Below are 20,531 nucleotides of genomic sequence, written 5' to 3'. Positions count from 1 at the left end.
AATGTGCAAAATTAAAAAATTGTTTAACAGGAACAAACTATCGCTAAATCTAAGTAAAACTAAAATTATCTTATTTGGGAATTCCCTTAGAAATGCACAAGTGCAGATTCATGTAGATGGTGTGGAAATTGAAAGAGTACTTGAACATAAGTTTCTTGGTGTGATTATAGATGATAAATTAAACTGGAAGTCTCATATAAATCATATACATAACAAAATTTCAAGAAGTGTCTCAATCTTGAGTAAAGTAAAACACATTCTGGACCACAAATCACTCCACATTCTCTATTGTTCCCTGATTGCACCGTATTTGAATTACTGTGCAGAGGTTTGGGGCAATACTTACAAATGTTCGCTATCATCAATCTTTATATTACAAAAAAGGGCCATAAGGATAATCCATAAAACTGGTTACAGAGATCATACAAATCCACTATTCTTAAAATCAAAAATTCTAAAATTCACAGATCTGGTTCATTTTCTCACAGCACAAATTATATATAAAGCAATAAATAACCTGCTTCCTGACAATATTCTAAAAATGTTTTCTAAAAGGGAACGGGGATACAATTTGAGGGGGGAATTAAATTTAAAACATCCTCGTATCCGTACAACATTAAAAAGTTTTTGCATCTCTGTGTGTGGAGTGAAGCTGTGGAACAGACTAAGTAAAGATATGAAGCAATGTCCAAGCATGGCGCAGTTTAAATAGCGGTTTAAGGATATGGTTTTTACAGGGTGCAGGGAGGAAGTAGAGATTTGATAGGGTGTTCTTGTCTAATATTTTCATGTGTGTGCGCATGCACGGGTTTGTTGGTATGGGTATATTTAAATATATATATATATATATATATATATATATATATATATATATATATATATATATATATATATATATATATATATATATAAAATTGTAGGTTGTGTATCCTTCAGACGTTAATGGGGTTATTGAAAATGTGTATATGTATGTGTGTATATACGTATGTATGGATAGATAGAAGCATATATGTGTATATATTAAAAAAAAAATTACACATAACATATAATGTAATTGCAAGGAGGTATTTCTGTAGTCTATTGATACTAGATAGTGGAAAAGGGGTGGGATTAAATAAGCTTATGCTTCTTCCTGCTCCTTTTTGAACATGGACGTTATTTGGAGTTGTGGTTGCTCGTTTTCCTTTTGTTTGCTTTGTTCATTTGTCTCTTTTAATTCTATTTTTTTATATACTTTTTCAACATGTTCAAAATAAAGATTCAATCAATCAATCAATCAATCAAAAATAACTTGGTCATTGACGAATACTCCATGTCTTTTTGAGTACAGCCCTGTACACTTTACAATTCATCCTGCCACTTCTGTTAGTCACGTCATCAGTAAACACTAGTGATGGGGTTCCACCAACACTTCTCCCACTGTTTCTGACAGATAATGTGTTATCTTCAAATCAATAGGTGTTTCTCTCTTTCCTTCTCTTTCCTTCTTTCTTCCCATAATTCTGCCACAGGCTCATCTTTATTTAAATATTAATTTCTAGATGTTTTTTTAGGAAGTATAATCTAACCTACTTGTTCTTAAGTGTAACCACTGGTTTGCAGCTTGTTGTAAACCCTCTGGATTAACAGTTACAAACTTACAGATGTAGACTTTGACAGTGATACACCTACTGTACATCCTGGTGAGAGTTGTTTTTTTTTGACTCAGTTAGATGCTGTGAAGTTGTTTTTTAGCCATTCTTTCATCATCCATTTCATTTGTTTTCTGTTGTCTTTCTTTTCAAGAATGGCCACTCAGCAGTTGACACTTATTGACTTATTTTGAATTTTTAAGCCTAATGACGACCTCCCTCACTTGGAATGACCATGAACAACTATGAAATAGAAATTCCACTCTTTGAATCACGTCATGAAATAACAAGGCAACAGGCCCCACCTAGCTATGAAGCTGCTTGTCAATTGTCAAGATACTTTTGAGCCTCTGAAAATGAGGGACTGTGTATACAAATGTGGATAATTCTTAAACAGTTAATGCATTTTTTTAAAGTTAGTTTTTAGTTTTATTTCTAAGCCACTGTGGTGGCATGGAGAGACAAAAAGACAACAAGTTGTGGACCTAACCGCATCTGCTGTAGATCTTTGGGTCAAAACACCCAAATTTAGTGGCATTAAACGAGTACTCGCACTAAATGTGGAGCATCAAGATTGTGCAAAGAGCCAACTTTAGAGTTCTGCAGCGTTTGTTTTAACGGGTATCTTCAGAAATCAATCAACCATTTTTAAATGCCAGTACAAAAAATATGTGTATAATAAGCTAATTTTTCTTCTAATAGCCGCCCCAGTATTAATGCACTTAATACAACTATTAATTGTCCACCTTCTGCTGCTGTCATACGAAACGTCCACAGAAATGAAACAAGACCACAGTCTCATTTCAGCACAGCAAAGTACACTTTAAACATCAGTTCGTTTCAATCTGTAATTCTGTAAATGCAGTAATAAAGTCCTGTAGTAGTTGTGTTAGGTTATTTTACCATCAGCTACTGTCTTCATCATCACAAACAGACATTATGATGACTCACGTCCCTCTGTATCAGCTTGTTTCAGCTTGATCTATAATTTGTGTAGTTCACTGAACGGTTACAATTCTCCCGGCTGAGTAGTTAAAATGTCACAACTACGCATCGTAAGTCTAAACTACTGCATCAGCTCACACCCACAAAAGATAAATTGTTAAGATGAACATTTTTTACAGTGTGTCTACATCGCTTGGCAGTGCTCTATGGAGATTGACAGTGCATCATGTGCTTGGCAGTATTGGCTTTTAGTATCATCTTGTGGGCTAGTGCATTATTTTCTATGTGTGAGCGTAAATAGGGCCTTTGTGAGAGTCTGTATATTTGTGTTTGTGCTGTGTTAGCTCGTATTGCGTGGATGACATGATTTGTGTGTGTATGTGTGTGTGTGTGTGTGTGTGGTGCATGCCACTAGTTATTTATTTTTTTATTTTTCATTTTTTTAAATCGTGGTCGTATTGATCGAACCTTTTGTTAAAGGGATGCTCGTTAATACACAATTAGCATTCAGATAGAAAATACATCATAAGGATAAAAAGTCATGGTCATTAATTCCTGATGACGGGAGTGAGGGATTGGGAAGGGGGAAGGAAAGAGAGGGAGAAAGAGAGACGTAGAAGAGAGAGAGATAGAGATAATAAAAGGCATTCTTCAGTAATTGGAGTGGATTCCATTTAGGAGTTCATATAATTATTCTTCGTTATTTCTCCTCCTCTCTCTTTCGTCCTCCTCATTCTCTCTACCTCAATTTCTCACCCTCTTGGCATCCTTCCTCCCCCTCACACCTTTTAGAGTCTCCATTTTATCCCCATTTTTCTTCTCCTTCCCTCATCAAGTAAAGCGCCCCAAAGTCCCTAACATGTCTCATCACTCATACAGGCCCTCCATCTTAATCCCATTATTTCTCCTCATAGTCTTCCTCCCTCCCTCTTGGAGCGTTAGTTTCCGAGGATCACCAGACATTTCTCTCATCTCCCATTTCTCTCCTTTAGTCTGAAGTGTGAGGACTAGCGCAGCCCTCGTCCTTCCTCCCTATTTTTCCTCATATTTGTCCTCTCCTGGTCCAAGAAAAAAAAAGAAAAGAAAAAAAAAGCTGTCCTCAGCAGCTAGAGGTGCACGTGTTGGGGTTGGAGCTAGCCTCCAAGCTCCCCTCTGGGCTCAGGGGTGGGGGCGACAGAGGGGACTCCAACGCCAAAGTAGAAACCGGAGCTGAAGGTGGTGCAGGAGCTGTGACCTGGACTGGAGAAACTGAAGCTGGCGCAGTGGTTAAAGAAGCAGCAGGGGACAGTGGAACCACAGCACCTCCTCCTCCTCCTCTACCATCCCTTGCATCCCTCTCCCGGAGCAGGTGAACCAGGGCAGCATGCTGGGCGCTGAGGGTTGCAGACAGGTGAGCGGGCAAGGCGTTGAAGCCCGCCGTGAGCTGCTCCACCCGCTGCTCCAGGGACAGCATCTGACGCTCCAAGTCCTCGCTGCGGTCGTTGAGCTCGGACATGAGCTCATACATGACACTCTGCATCTATGAAAGGAGAGAGTGGAGAGTGGGAGATGAGTCAGTGCACACGGCGTACTTTGAAGAAGGGAGACAGACTGCAAACACGTAAAAACAGGAAGATAACACAGTCGCTCTATGAAAGCTTGTTTTAAAAAAAACAAAATACGTTGGTATTGAATAAGGAGAGACACTAAGTAGAGCAGGGATGTCAAATTCATTTTAGCTGGGTCACATGCGGCCCAGTTTGATCTGAAGTGTGCTGGATGAGTAAAACCACTGCATAAAGGTAAAAAAAAGAAAACAGCTTGAAACATTTTCCCCGTCTTTTAGCATAAAAAGTACATTCTGAAAAACTTTAATGAAAAATGAACAGCCTGAGGTGTAAAAATAGGTGAAATTTTAATAATATGCCTCAGTGTTTCCACAACTGACAGCCTGCTGACAATACAAAGATATCCCACAGTTGTAAATGAAGCACTTCAGCACGGCTTAACCACCTTAGTAAGAAAGCTTTAAAACTGGCCGTTCAGGGCAACCACTAACAAATCTGGAGCAGTGACTGTCTGTCTAGAACTACCAATGCAATGCCAAATGAATAATAAACTTTTTAATTGTGATGTTTTTCTGCTGTTTTAACTTTGTGTGTATTACATATGCCAATACATATACATACATATTTTGTATGCGATTTTAACTAGTGTCTTTGTCTTCACGAGGGTATTTTAAATCCCATCAGCCCTGCCCCTGTCCCTGCAAATGTTTACACTTAGGTGAGTCAGTTTGTGGACAGACCGCAACTGGTCACCCACGGTTACAGAATAAGGTAAAGTGTCAGAAAGAGAAAGACTAAGCAAAAATGACAAAAAAAAAAACTAAGAGGGATTAGAAATCACACTAGACCGGGCTTTATAACACTGTGAAGAAAGAAAAAGAGCGAGAAGAGAGAGGATGAAAGGAAGCCAACAGAATGTCATTTAAAAAAAAAAAAAAAAAAAAAAAAGAATGTCCCTGCCTTACACATCCCTGTCTCTGTAACCATGGTAAATGCACAAGTGGCCAATTGAGACTGAGATTGCAAAATTGCAAAATATTTGGTGCTAAAGGCATCGCTCCTCTGAAAGAACACACACACACACACACACACACACACACACACACACACACACACACACACACACACACGTGCGCTTACATTCTCACTCAAACACCCACACAGTAACAGAAAAAACACGAGCACTCCCCTCCCTCCTCTCGTTTCCTCCTCACTCTCTCACTCAGTCATCCCTGTTTTAACACTTCTTCTGGTTGCTAGGAGACGCAAAGCCACAGAAACAGGCAGATCAGCATGGAAACGGAGAAATGCTGTGCAAAATTTTTGGGGGGAGCAAAAGCATGTCAGGTATGAGCGACTAACCTGTATGCAAAAATGAAGAGCACTGATGTGTGCCTCACCTTTGAGAGATCCACTAGTGTGTTGGCCTGATCGCTGAGTTTCCTCTGCTCCATTTTCACGCTGCGTAATCTGCAAACAGATGCACACATAAAACACACATACAGGGTGGAAACCCGGTAAATATGCTGTGGTTGGACCAGAGAGTTAATCCCTCAGGGTTCAGACAACACCACTCTGGAGCGGTCACCTTGCCAAGTTGAGCTTCATTTCTACCTGCAGTGTGTCCCTTGATTTGAATGTACAATAACAGCAAGCGCACAGTGTGGACTGAAACATAGTAATCTTGTCATGAAGTAGAGAATACATATATTTGTATATATATAATGAATGCAGGAAAAGAAACATTAAAAGTTAAAAGATAATTATTATTAAGGAAAACTTTTGGGGCACAAGACCTAGAGGGAAATAAACCAAAAAATCTGATAAAAAAAAATCATTGTACTTTAGTCCAATTAAAAGCCTATTGGACTCTCAAAGCACTATACAATAATTGGTGAACTAACCTGTGTTTTCATAAAACAAACCCTGTGAGGCTGACTTTATGAGACTGCACCCCCAGCTGAGCCCGTCTCCTGTTATGCTAACAGATTTTAACCACAGAATGTACCCCTATTCCCATCGAGTCAGCCCGGTTGCTGTGTTGACACAGCCAGTCCACAGTCCACATGAATAAGGATTAGCCTTTGAATGTTAGATTTAACACAGCCTTACGTCTCTTGACTCTGGCTTTTGAATTGTCCTGAAGTTGAACCGTTAAAGATCAAAGGATCAGGAAACATTTACGAGATCCTTCATTTAGATGCTGGACGGAGGATATACAAAAAATCTTTTTCTTTATGTGTGTGAATTACACTCTGAGCACTTGTAACAGCAGCATCACTTTTTGGGAGAGATGACAGGGTGATCGGAGTGTCTCTAACAGCACACAATGCACATGATTATCCATTCCCACAAGTGTATTTGCCTGGATTGAACCTGCCCTTTCGTAGATGATGAATCACATCATGCGTGTGTGTGTGTGTGTGTTTGTGTGTGCGGGGATTAATGCATTTTATCTGATGATCAGCGTTGATTCAACCTGTGGGTGGATAGAAAGTACAGCTGATTTCAAAGGCTTCATCAGCTCAGCAGCGCCGTCATGCGCATGTGCTCGTGTGCACGGGTGTGCTTGCGTGCGCGAGTGTATGTAGTGTTGTGTGAGGTGCGGTCTCACTGATGTATAGCCTGGAGGAACTTCCGCTGGTGTTTGCGGACTCTCGAATGGTCGATCTTCTTCATCAGCTTGGTGTGTTTGTAGATGAGCCAAGTCTCTCTTAGTACATTAGCAGCTGCATTCTTTATCTGCTCCCAAAAAAGAATAAGCACACATATACACACTTATTGTTAGCAACAGGTGGTCCTTGGCAACTGAAACTGGCAACAGGTTTGCCCAGCCCTCTCGTCTTTCTCTTTTTTCCCTGGTTTTGCTATTATCTATGCAAAGAGAAAAAAAACAAACACTAAACCATCATTCTCTTCTTAGAGGCTGCCCTCATTCTCTCTGTCTCTCTCTCATGCTCCCTCTCTCTCTACACATACCGGCTTGCCTGCCAATGCTTTTCATGTGTGCATAAACAGCTCTCTCCTTAGGGAGATTGGCAATGAGAACCAACAGGAGTCTCCCCCTCACACACACTTCTCTCTTCTCTTGGTTTGTCTACATGCCACATTATATCTTAGACTTATTCAAATGGGGCTGCATTATCTTGGCTGGCTGAAGTAATTCAGCGCAGCACCATCGCAGTGTATTAAAACCAGTGATCTTCTGTTTAATTATGACAACAACTGAAAGCAACAATCGCTGCACAGTCACTGCACTCAAACTAGCTGTCAAAGGCATTCCCCATCTCTACAGAGGAGGAACATTAGCCTATGTAATGATGCTCAGTTGTGGCGAGCCACTCCAAGACGGTTATTTTTCTTCACTTCATTTGTTTGGACCAGCAGAATGGGAGATTTCTTTGATTTAATAAAATGCCTGTTTGAAATGTCAGTTTCTGGTCATTTTCTATAGATAAATATCGGGATTCTTCTACTTTCTCGCGGCTCCATACTTGTTCCTGTATGTTTCATGTATTTTATAGGTTGCTATGTAATTACAACACAGGGGTCTGACACCCATCGAAAAAAGCGAGGGTGGACACCATAGAGAAGGGAGAGAGAATCTGTAAGGACATAAATTGAATGAGAGACTTCAAAGAGATGCTGAGCATTGAACAAAGAACAATTATACCCCCGTCTGAGGAGCACAAAAGACCCCGGCAGCTTGGCTAATCAGCACCCATCCACTGCAGTCAAGGACTGCTCACTCACATACACGCCTACACATACACACATGCAGACACACGCACACACTATTGGCTACAGATGAAGAGAGTAGGAGGCCGTGGGCCTTGCAGATGTGTTTTCAATAACACAGAGGAAGTCAAATCAACTAGAGCTCATCGAGCGAACTATAGATAATATATAAGGCCCCCGTGATTCAGCAAATTCGACACGTTATCCACCATTTGTAAAGACAGTAAAGATAAAAAAACCCCAAAACCTTTATTCTGCTTAATTTAAAAAAAAAAAAACACACAAGAACAAAACTTACAGTAACCCTACAAAATAAAACACATTTATGTTAAAATTCATGGAATGACATAATTTGAATGTGCAAGCATCACCTTCCAGTATGCATCAATGGGATTACAGACCTCCCAACCGTGTGGCAAACACAGGCAGTGACAGACCTGCAAAGATCTTAAAGAGCCATCACAACCCTGACATGCTGTTTAATAGGCCGGGGGCGCTAATGTTGTTTATATATAACATGTTTATAGCAGCGCTTTTTGAGACACTACATCTAAACTACATTACATTAGATATGCTGCTGAAGGATACATGTAAGATTAATTAGTATTAACTTACTTAGATTATGTTGGAATAAATAGAGTTCATTATTGCTCTCTCTCTCTCTTTTTGTTTTACAGGCACTAAAGAGCACATTCAGTACTGTTTAAAGCTGTGGGCCCTTTGGTAGACTGAAATGCCAGATCTTGTTTATCACATGATTAATGGCTGCAGGGTGAGTGAAAGATGATGATTGATGGCATCTTGTGTCTGACTGAATGGCAGGCTGCGGAAGTTTTTCCACAGTTTTCAAGCACAGGTCCAGCAGTGCAGAGGGAGTCTACCGCTGCTGGACATTTTTTTCTTTCTTTTTTGTGCAGATGATTATAAAGCATCATTTAAATCCTGGAAACAAAAAATGAAACCCAACTGTGTATTTTTTGCAAAGACCCCACCACCACCGGCACACTGTATTTAATTGTCTCTCTCCTCCTGTGAATCAATGTCGATATCGATGCAAAGACAGCTACTCCATTAACAAAGCTAACAGACTCAACATGAACCGCTAAGAATACGCCACGAGAAACCAAATGACAGCAGCGGCAGCCATTCCTGGACCATATGGCTTGTACTCGGGCAACCATGTTAGGGCCATCTGGCTGGTTTGGGTCAAAGATCTGTTCTGGCTGCTCCCCTGTGTGGCACACCTTATGGCAGGTACACGCAAAGTCTGTTAACGCATGGGGCTCCCACTTCTCAGCATGCTAGGCAGTTGATGACATGTTGCAGAATATAAATTAATCAGCAGAAATAGAAACATTTTACTGAAATTACTATATATATATATGTAATCCCAGTTTATAATACATTAAAAACAGAACGTTTCCATTTACTAAATAAACATTAACTGAAATACCAAAACTGGGAAAAGAAGGGAAGAAGAGAAATAGACTTTTTTTTTTCTCATCAGTTGGAAACAAGATCAGAGGTAAAGCTAAATTGCTAAACCAAGAAAGACTCAACCTTTTTCACCCTGGAGGTCCACATACCAGGATTATAAAGACACAACCACTGCCATTTTCAAAGGTTGCCAAGTGTGGCACTTTCACTTAAAATGAAATCAGCTTCTTATTGCTGCTGAGACTAAAATGGATGTAGAATTGTTGAGAATTTTTAGACCAGGTTCAACACCATTAGTGTCACTGACTTACAAAACCTCACTGGCTATTTTATTAGGTACACCTGTTCAGCTGTTTGTGAACCTATCATTAACGGGAATATCTAATCACACGGCAGCAGCTTAATATACTCAGGCATGTAGACATGGTCAAGTTGACCTGCTGAAGTTCAAGCATCAGAATGGAGAAGAAAGGGAATTTAAGTGATTTTAAAATTAGCACAGTTCTTGGTGCCAGATTTGCTGCTAATCTACTCTGATTTTACTACACAACCATCCCTAAAGTTTACAAAGAGTGGCATGCAAAAGAGAAAATATCCAGCGAGCAGTAGTTCTCTAGTTGAAAAAGTCTTGGTGATGTCTGAGGTCAGACTGCTTTCAGCAGATAGGAAGGTAAAAATGAGTTAAAAAAGAAAACACAACCAGGGTATGCAGAAGAGCATCTCTGGGCAGCAAACGATCACACCGGTGTCACTTCTGTCAGGTAGAAACAGGAAACTGATGCTAAAATTCCCACACAGGCTCACCAAAATTGGACATAAGATATGAAAAATATTCCCTGGTTTAATGAGTCTTGCTTTCTGCTGTGACATTCAGATGGTAAGGTTTTAATTTGGTGTAAACGACATAAAAGCATGGATCCATCCTGGCTTCAGTCAGTGATTCAGACTGGAAGTAGTGGTGTAATGTTGTGGGGATATTTTCTTGGCACAATTTATGCCCTTTAGTAGCAGTTGAACATCATTTAAACACCACAGTCTGCCCAGCTAATGCTGCTGACCATGTCCACCCTTTCATGATCATAGAGTACCCTTCTTCTGATTGCTGCTTTCAGAATGTCAAAGCTTCATTCATCTCAAACTGGTTTCTTTGACTTGACATTGAATCCACTGTACTCAAATGGCATCCATAGTCACCAGATCTCAATCCAACAGAGCATATTTGGGATGTGGTGGAATCGGAGACTCACATAATGAATGTGCAGTCGACAAATGTGCAGCAACTGCGTAAAACTATCATGTCATGTTAGTAATTTATAGTTTTGAGAGATAATAATTTTTTTTGCTGGATATTTTCAAGTCTCACAGATGCAGAAACATTATATATCAAAATTAATTCTAAATGTATTAATTTTGGCCCTACAGTTTTATAGCTGTAGAGTAGAACTGGAGATTTTTACTCAATTGGACATTTAAATAAAAGTCTAGCACTTATAGGGTTAATGACCTGTGCATGTAATTAGGCTCTGAGATGCTGGACACACAATGGTGTTTTTCCAGTGATCAGAAAACAAACAGACGAACTGCCTTGGCAACAAACTCATCCATGTGCCACTGTGACACGTGGCCTTACCTGCTCTGACCTTCCCTTCACAGACACACTGACAAGGGGACAAGGAGACACTTAGGCAGACACAAACATGGCCACACACAAGGACAATAATCACTATTTCAGCATCCAAAGCAAAGGAGAGTGATGCCCTTAGGCTCAAGTTAAAGGTGAAACAAATCAATAAAATCACAGAACATTAAATTACAGTTAAAATAATCACTGGATCTTATTAGGGGGCTAACACATTTTCTACATTAGAAGGAAGCTCATGTGCAAGTTCAACTGGCAAAAACTGAAAAAAAACATCAATGAGATATGTAAATGCACTCGTGGAGCATTGAATGAATTGTCACCATCACAATATGACTATAATAACAATGAATAACGATATGCTTATAAATGAAAAGGCTGCTAAAAGTTATTTTTATTATGTGGAGTGGAAGCTAGCTTAGTGGAAATCTTCGGGGGTTAGATTGCTCCCATTTGGCTACTGGTGTAAACATTGGAAGGCACTGCGGCACCTCCTCCTTGGCCAGAGTCCAGAGTGCACTCTGAATATTCAGACAGGCCGAAGCTCTGAAATGTGCCGGAGGGACTCGTAAAAGTGCCCTGAATTAAGTAGTGGTCCAGTGTGAAAGCAGAATATGCATCCCGAGTGCAAATTTCTAGAAAGATTTTTTTTCCAGCTTCTAACTTGGAACGAGAGTTTAAAAGCCTGAAAAAAAAGTAATGACCTCAGATACAGACGGTGTCAGCCACAGTCACACAGTCAACTGGCTTACTGCTTCAATAAAAGGAATTTAACACTGGAATTTGACATCGTAGCGCCATCAAAAGGAAGGAGATGTTAGCCCACTGACTTAGCGCCTGAGCAAGCATGTCCTGCTTTTCTTGGTGTTGAGTGAGCTCTCTGAAAGTTGAGGGTGAAATTTTGACCAAATGGGCTTCCAGCAGTGCTCTGAATCAACCAGTGCTTCAGTACACAGCCACAAAAAACAGCAGCAACAAACCAAGAATCGAGAAGAAAAAACAGTCCTGGCATCAAACAACAACAAATCACACCTCACACACATAGTCAACTTAAGGACTAGATTAACTGCTATTTAATTAACATTTGCATTAATCCTATCAGATGGAGAGACTTCACTGAGCACTGCATGAAAATTAACTCGGTGCATCAGTCTTTGGAAGGAAATCATTCTCCCCGATAAGGTTATTAGGCCCTCCACACGCAATGTGCACTGCACAGGGGTTCAAAATATCAACTTCAGTCTTGACATTGCTCTGCATAAAAAACTGATCGAGGATGAAAGCAGCAAGTATTCATCAATCATGAAAATAGAAAGGATTCAAAAAATTGTCAAAAAGTGTCAAAATCATAAGGAAAAGTTACAGCGAGATTTTTGGGCTCAGATTTTCATGCTATTGATGAACCACACCCTATTCTTTAGACAACATTACAAAATTACATTAGATTGCACAACACCTCGTTCAGATCAGCTAAGAGCGTCTCTCTGGCATTTAATTGACATTCTTGTTAATCCTTCAAAGGGAAGTAGACAGCATTGCAGTGAGTTAGAAAGACAGACTGTGTGCTTTCCTGTCTGTTTGTGTGTGTGCGCACATATGATGATGGCAAGATGTTGAAGCTATTGTTGCATTATTTATTATAAAGCTTTGACTGATTGTATTCTCTTGGTACAAAGATGTGGCAAAGAATGGCCCCGGCTATGTAAATCAATGTGCACACAACAGCTTCAATCATTGGTCTCTCAGTGATAGAGGGCAGGAGACAATTACCGCAGCATAAACCGTAGACCCTTTGAAGGGAAATGTCACCAAGCAGCATGCTGCATATTGCTCTAGGAGGCCTCCGTTACTTGATGAGCGGGTTTATTAAGATCATGAATTACCCTTAATGATGATGGCATTTGCTTTAAAATATGAATATAATCTTTTTGCTTGAGGGGCTAATAAAGTTGATCAGTGTGACAAAAAATACAATACTTTTTTAGCTACCAGTTAAAAATTTGGGATTTGATGTGACTTTCCTCAACCTTTAAAACTTAAGGTACACATGTACCGCAGCAGGTACTTTTGTAATTACCAGGGGATTGTGAAAAAATTGTAGGTTAGCTGAATAAACGATAAAAATTCATTTGATTATAGTATTTAGCACATTTATGGTCACAATTACCAGCTACACAAACCACACAGCCTCCACATAACCTGATCTGCATCGAGTTTAGCAGAAAAGCTGAAAAGGCTAAAAAACTAATGGAAAAATGATTGATATGTACACTGTCTGCCACTTGAAGAGGTGAAGATGAATTTGCATTTCAATGAGGAGTATGAATGCAAATTAAGGTAACCTGCTGAAACAAGAATCTTTAGGCCGGCTAGCAGCGCGGTGAAGCTGTACTTTGAGCTAAATGCTAAACTGATCATGCTAATATGATCAGGCTACACCGTTTCACCAGGCTGTCAGCAGGCCCAAAAACTCACATTCACTGTACTAACAAAGAAACTTTTGAACATTAAAACAAAAGCCAAGTTTCTACAGGCAAGGTGGTAAAACACTTAGCAAAACTGCTAACGTTAGCTCAAAGCACTGAGTACTGCTGCAAAATTTAAATAGCTATTAATTTGATAATTAAGCCCCAATCACACTGGTCGCTAGGAAAAAAGATATATACCCAACTGTTTGGGCGTGATTGCTGGAGGTTGGTGGCAGTCGCTGTGAATTGCTAAGCCCTCTATTCACACAGGCCATGAGACCAGTCAGTAATCCCGTGGTAATCATGGGTTACTAGAGGAATTACTAGAGAATTTGCAAGTTGCTTCTGTTGCTAAGAGAAATTGGTTGCAAAGAGGTATATGGTGTTGCATCGAAAACCCTTTTACGATTGCTTTGGTCACTAGCAGGTTTCCATGATCACTTGCTGTTTACATGGAAAATGGTAACTTGTCTGCAGACACTCAAAAACGATATGCCACGTTAGGGAAAAAAATGCAACATAAACCATAAACAGAGAGTAAAACTTGTGCCTTTTAAAACGTTTTGACTGCTGCAGTAAGGCCTGTACAGTTTTTACGCTCCCTGTTTTGGGTTTGCTTTGCACTTCAAACAATGTCACCACCCATCGGCGAGTAGTTAGCGACAGACTGTGGACAAATTTGTGCCTTCCATGAAAACAACGGGCAACCATTACAACATGCTGGCAACCAAAGCAATCACAAGATCACAAGATTTTGGGTTTACCATTCTGTATACAACTGCTTACACTTAGTGAAAATGTTGGAAACTGGTCAGGGAATACAGATTTTACCCTAGTGACAACAGATTTTAGGGGAGCTGCTGTCTGATTTCTAGACCAGTGTGACTGAGACCTTATTAAACTAAAATGAAAACCACCTGATTTGAAAAATGACAGCATTGTGGTCAAAAAACTGCAAATCTTTGGATGCTCAATTGGGATTAGCTGCAAAAGCAAGTCTATCTCCAAAGACTCATGAGTTAAAATGCCTGGCTTTAAAGCAGAGATATATTTAGCTTGGAATCTTTGGTCTCTATAGCAAATTTTACAATTTATGAACGCAAAAACAAAAAAACAGAAAACAAACCAAAAACTTCACAACTGACAAAAATTGGTTTGCTTGAAAAAAATCCAAGGTAAAAATCTGTTTTTCAGCAGATATTATGTAACATTTCAGGTAGGGGTGTTTTTTTATGTTTTTCCAGCATTGTTTTTTTAAGGGCCATTTTAAATTTCCATTATCTAGAAAAACTGCTTGAACTTGGTCCTTTATATTTTTCAGGGTTAATATCTGGTACTCCTGCTCTCAGGAGTGAATTTCAAGTTAACAAAATATTGAAGGATGCTTGAAAGTCCCTAAAATATTTGAAACTCTGGTCTCTGACAACAGTTTTGGAGGACTGTAGAAAACCACAATTTTACAGGGTGGAGACTGATTTTTTTTTTTACAGCTTCTCATATACAAAGGACACAATAATCTTTAAAACAGTCTAAACTGGGAAAATAGCTTCATAGACATTAAAGCTTGAATATGGAAGAAAAAAAATACACTGAAATGTGATATTTCCCAGGTGTGACACCACATACAATATCTAAATGAACTTTAGATAATTTAAGACAAAGCAAGTGTGTAACAGCATTCTCTGTCATTTTCTCGTTGTGAATTTTGAAATGCTCATGGCAGCCAAACATTGTTTCAGAAGCAGAAGAAGAGGTTTTAATTCAGTGTACCAACAATCATTTACAAAAGGCAGACTGGACTAAACTAAAAAGGCAGGAAGCCAAAAGATCTCAAACTGATACGTCACATGCAAAAATCAGGGGGTTAATAAACTCACGGAGTCGTCCTCTAAGGAATATATGCCTAAAAGTCAAGGCAAGCCTTTGAATTATGTTAGGATATTTCAGCCAAATAACAGACAACTAAATGATGCAAAATGAATATGTTGTATAATAACAAAGGTAGGTAGTTAAATCTTATTTTCAATAATAAACTGTTCATATCAGATTCAGTTTGCAAAATATCGCCGCCCTTGCAAACACCTGTGGAGCACATGGTTAAGGATGGTAAACATCTTGTGAAAACAGACCTGGCCAAAGACTGCAGGAACATGAAGAGAGAGCCTGGCTACAACTGACACACAGAGTCTATTTGGTTTCTTTGTCGATATCTTATCCACGCTCAAATTATTGATCACTCCACTCCGTTCAGTCACCCAGATAACCCTGCTGCCATCATGCACCCTACATATTTGATATGGGAGCTATTTTTAAAACTTGGGTCTTTCAACTGTATGAAAAATTGAAAAGGACCAGAGGAGGGAGGGAGGGAGTTGGGAGAGATGGGGTGTGGGGAACGGAGGCTGGGAGGGGGCAACAGAAGAAGGAGAAAGCAGTGGAGGAAGGAGAGAAGCAAATGTGACACAGAGAGAGAGAAAAGGATTTACTGTAAGAGAGACAAATGTCAGAGGAGAGGGGAGGTGTGGGAGGGAAAAGATCGGCGATGGAAAGAAAAAGAGAGCGGCGGTAAGTGAGGGAGCGGAACAGAGAGAGTGAGACAGAGATGACCTTTTATTGCCTTCGCTCACTCAAATAACATGGCACTCTGTCACAACAATACAGGGTGTAATGTGCTAGTTGGGGAGGGTGACGCAGTAGCAGTGAAAGAACAATCCTTTTAGCCGGGCTCTCGACGCCAAAGAAATTCTACAGTGTAAAATCACTTGCACTGCACATAAAAACCGCACTTTTACAAATCTACACTCTGTGCTTTTGCTTTATTGCCGCTACAGACGACACACTCATTCACACGCACGCACTCACTGACATCGAGCATGCCTACACACCCTCTTGGTGAGTTGCGTGTCCATCATGAAGTTGTGTACATGTTTCTCGGCCTTGGTCAGCTCCAACTTCCTGGCTACCACGGCAACCACCAGAGCCGTACAGCCCGCACCCTATGAGAGACAAGAGGGGAGGGAGGGAGGAGGACAGAGTCAGCCAGTACAGAGGTGGAATTGGTAAATCTGTGGTTTTTGGACAGGGAATTAGTTCAGATGATTGAAGGGAGCAAGGACAAATATGAAGATGACAGAAGGAGAAGTGAATGGGAGAGAGGAGAGGATTAGGAGGAATAGCTCTGTTCCAGATCCACATTTCCTCATGTTGAGAGGCAAGCCAAATCTATTTTCACCTCCAATCCATCTGGTGTGAGATGCCTTCTATATCGCCTCTATAGGACGCTGAAATTGTGCCCCTTAAAGATAAAACCAGAAAAAAAAATATCACCGTTTGACACCAACTAATTTAATTTAATTGGATGTTGTCAATCCGAATTACGTGGTGTCAGTCTTCTCCTGTCACTGGTGGCTTGAGGCCTGCAGGATGTGTAAAAGTGTAAAACAGCACTAGTTTGTCTGTATCCCAGCTCAACCCACGTGGGACTCACGGCAAATTCATTTGGGAGAGAATGACAGCAGTCTCTCAACCAAAAAAGACATGCTTGAGAGGAGAAGAGGAGCAGGAACACAGGGAAGAAGACAGACTTAATTAACTTTTAGATTAGACACTGTATTCAATGGGGCTGTTGAGTGCTCACAGGTTCCTCTGAAGGGGCAGGCACCGAGAGGGAAAAAAGAAGAGAGAGGGGAAGAAAAGATAAAGAAAGTGAAGAGCAATGAGTAAATATAAATGGGGAAGGGAAGAAACATGGGCGGATGAATATATGAGGCGAGGGTGTGTGCACGGAATAGGAGGAGAGAAAGATGGAGAAGAAGGCAATGTTAATGAGGTCACATATCTCCTGATAAGTAATGAATTAAGATTAAGAGTGTTTAATGAAAATGTATGAGTGTCTTCCTTCCTTCTTGTAAGTGTGCGAAGCTCACAGTTGGCAGAGGATAGGAGTGACAGAATAAAGAGATATAAGGAGAGAAACATAGTGACTTAGAGCAACAGCGAGGGCGCATGCAACATTTTGAAGCGTGCAGGAAATAGCCGGGACTTCATCATGCACACTCCTGAACGACAAGACAGGTTTGCCAAAAATAACCTTGGCTGGGTTCAGTGAAATGTAACGCACAAACAGGCCTTAGTGCCCACATCTATACACTCATCCACTCTATTTGTGTTTATTCAAAAACTATGAATAAAATATGATGAGAGCCAATGGAAACCCCTTAGAGCATTTGTACATGTCTGCGCTTTAGGGAACAGAGCCCTCAGATAACAAACAGCACAAAATGCAGCGCAGTGTGCACGTGTTCACAAATGACCTCCTTGGTCAGAAACAGCGGGGCACTGATTGGTTTGTCGGGGCAGCCTTTGTGTGTGTGTATGTGGAAGCATGCGTTGACAAAGTGGCTGTATATGTGTGTATGTGTCAATTTGTTTGCACATGCATCTGCATCTATTTGCTTCCAGCAGCGCTCCCAGTGAAATGTCCATGCAGTGACACGACTGATGACGGCTATGCTGCTGTGATTTCTTCCATTTACCAGGGTGTTCCCCTTGTTTTCTTCAGTACAGCACAGCTGTCTACCCACTCAGAAAAGGGGGAATCACCCATCTGTGCCTTTGTGTAACACCCACGCGGTCCAGGTAAAAAGTGAATGCAAACAGCAGTGGAAAATTGTTTCCAAAACCAGTCAGTGGGAACATGCAGAGGGAGGAAAAAATACGGTTGAAAAAAACCCAAACATTTAATATGCTCAATTAGTGTTCAAAATGCAAGCACTTAGAACAGAAAAGCCACAAAAAGGTTAAAAATGATAGCTTGTCTGCATCTGTTTAACCTGCAAGCCATCCACAACTGCAGTATGACTGCAGTTAAGCTGTAGGAAATAAAAATAATTATGCACAGTCATATGGTAAAACTTAAATGTAACGCCTACCGTAATTGTCGGGCTATAAGCCGCTACTTTTTGCACAAGCTTTGAACCCTGCGGCTTTTAGTCAGGTGCGGCTTTTCTATGGATTGTCCATGAGCGGATTTGTTTTGTTTGTTCCGCTGTTGTACGGCACTACGTTGCCTGGCGGAAGGATCGGGGTTCAAGAGTGGTATGTTGGTCACATGTCCATCCGCCAGGCAACGTAGTGCCGTACGAAGTAGCGCGAAAAACGAACTTCAAAGTAGCACTACGCGTTCAGCTGGAGGCGTGGATGATGAGCGGCGATAAACTTGCGAAAAGCAAGTTATGCCCAACTCCACCATTGGATTCTGACAGCGTGGAAAAGTGTGAAAACATCCACGATCACCAACGGATTTCGAAGGGCTGGACTGCTGCATGATGGAGAGGAGGACACCGCCACGGCCCTTCTGAGGGTGTTCGACTCTGACACTGACAACGAGGATTTCTTTGGTTTTGAAAGTGACAACGAAGGAGAGAAGCGGAGAGTGGATGACGAAGCCATCCTGAGCCTGTTCGTTTCCGACACTGGAGAAGAGGACTTTGGTGGTTTTAGAGCGCAGGAAGATGGTGGTGAATGACTGACTTTTCTTCTTGTTAAAGCCGTGTCACTGCACCTGAGCCTAAAAGGTAGTCCGAATCTATTTTTCTGGTGTGCTGTAGGTTACTGTTATGTACTACATTTGTTACTCATTTATGAAGCACAGTACATGTTTTGTACTTGTAATTACCGCTACTTGTACATATACCTAAAAAGTTATGCAAATATGTACCCATAACTTGTTTTTCAAAATATTAATAAAAGTGATGTCTCCAAACAGCCATCTCTTTCCTGACAATTCGCTTTGTGCATATTCTCTTACATATGATAAGTCAACATTGAAACACCTGCGGCTTTTGGTCAGGTGCGGCTAATGTATGTACAAAACAGGATTTTCCCCTGATTTTAGCTTGTGCGGCTAATATTCAGGTGCGCTCTGTAGTCCGGGAAATACGGTACATTTAGGATGAATCTACATGTTAAAAATATTGGAAATATAGCCCACTGTAATGTAGGACATTTTAAAGGAGACCTCTTGCTCCTGAATTTATACTATACATCATGCAATCACAATAAATGAATATTATTTTTATGATTTATTTTTCCAGCACCATATATATTTTTAAGGTCTCTTTTCTTGATTTACAGTTCAAAAATGCCTTATTTATCTCATATTGGCTCTTGATGTAGCCCCCCTGATATCGTCTACTGAAAACAGGCAATCTCTGTAAAGTGCCATTTCTGAAAGCCTGCCTTCTTCTGATTGTCTCTCGAATTGTTTCTGCAGCACAATGATTCTTATGGGCACTGCAGTTTCCTGTAACCAGTGTGGATGTTCTTGAAAGAAATTGTAAATCTTCTACAAAACATAATTTCTTGATCTCTAGTGGAAATGTTTTAAACACACCTCCACCTGTTTGAGTCACAGATTAATCTGAAGACTGGACTCAAGGAACAAAAGCTTTGACTGACAGACGGTTGCCAATACAGACGGCTCTAGCGTAAGCTATGTGCTAAGCTTTGCCACTGCTAATCTGATTTAGCTGAACTGCTTGTGGGTTAAAGCATTTTTAATGCACGTATCCATAAAATAATACGGCTTGTGTGGCTAACCAACATTCCAAAGCATACATCCAAATCAACAAAAGAATGGCTTCACTAGAAGATTATGGTTATACAGGGAGTGCAGAATTATTAGGCAAATGAGTATTTTGTCCACATCATCCTCTTCATGCATGTTGTCCTACTCCAAGCTGTATAGGCTCGAAAGCCTACTACCAATTAAGCATATTAGGTGATGTGCATCTCTGTAATGAGAAGGGGTGTGGTCTAATGACATCAACACCCTATATCAGGTGTGCATAATTATTAGGCAACTTCCTTTCCTTTGGCAAAATGGGTCAAAAGAAGGACTTGACATGCTCAGAAAAGTCAAAAATAGTGAGATATCTTGCAGAGGGATGCAGCAGTCTCAAAATTGCAAAGCTTCTGAAGCGTGATCATCGAACAATCAAGCGTTTCATTCAAAATAGTCAACAGGGTGTGCAATACTCAGAGACATGGCCAAGGTAAGAAAGGCTGAAAGACGACCACCACTGAACAAAACACACAAGCTGAAACGTCAAGACTGGGCCAAGAA

At 40.5% G+C, this 20,531-nt stretch overlaps 1 protein-coding gene across 1 annotated transcript in view; it reads right to left on the bottom strand.

Annotated features, from left to right (window-relative positions):
• Positions 1 to 891: 891 nt before the first annotated feature.
• kcnn3 (potassium intermediate/small conductance calcium-activated channel, subfamily N, member 3) overlaps positions 892 to 20,531 on the bottom strand; it is a 62,672-nt gene continuing 43,032 nt past the window's right edge. Inside the window, exons 7-10 of the mRNA XM_014412105.3 lie at positions 16,291 to 16,401; positions 6,738 to 6,865; positions 5,524 to 5,593; positions 892 to 4,095 (exon numbers count right to left, since the gene is read on the bottom strand). Of these exons, the coding sequence (XP_014267591.2) occupies positions 3,676 to 4,095; positions 5,524 to 5,593; positions 6,738 to 6,865; positions 16,291 to 16,401 (729 nt within the window). The 3' untranslated portion in view covers positions 892 to 3,675. The remainder of the gene's footprint in view (positions 4,096 to 5,523; positions 5,594 to 6,737; positions 6,866 to 16,290; positions 16,402 to 20,531) is intronic.

The sequence above is a fragment of the Maylandia zebra genome, linkage group LG11 (assembly GCF_041146795.1).
Source record: "Maylandia zebra isolate NMK-2024a linkage group LG11, Mzebra_GT3a, whole genome shotgun sequence".
Classification (NCBI taxonomy): Eukaryota; Metazoa; Chordata; class Actinopteri; order Cichliformes; family Cichlidae; genus Maylandia; species Maylandia zebra.
The sequence above is the reverse complement of the archived record's forward strand: the minus strand, read 5'-3'. Positions and strand labels throughout refer to the sequence as shown.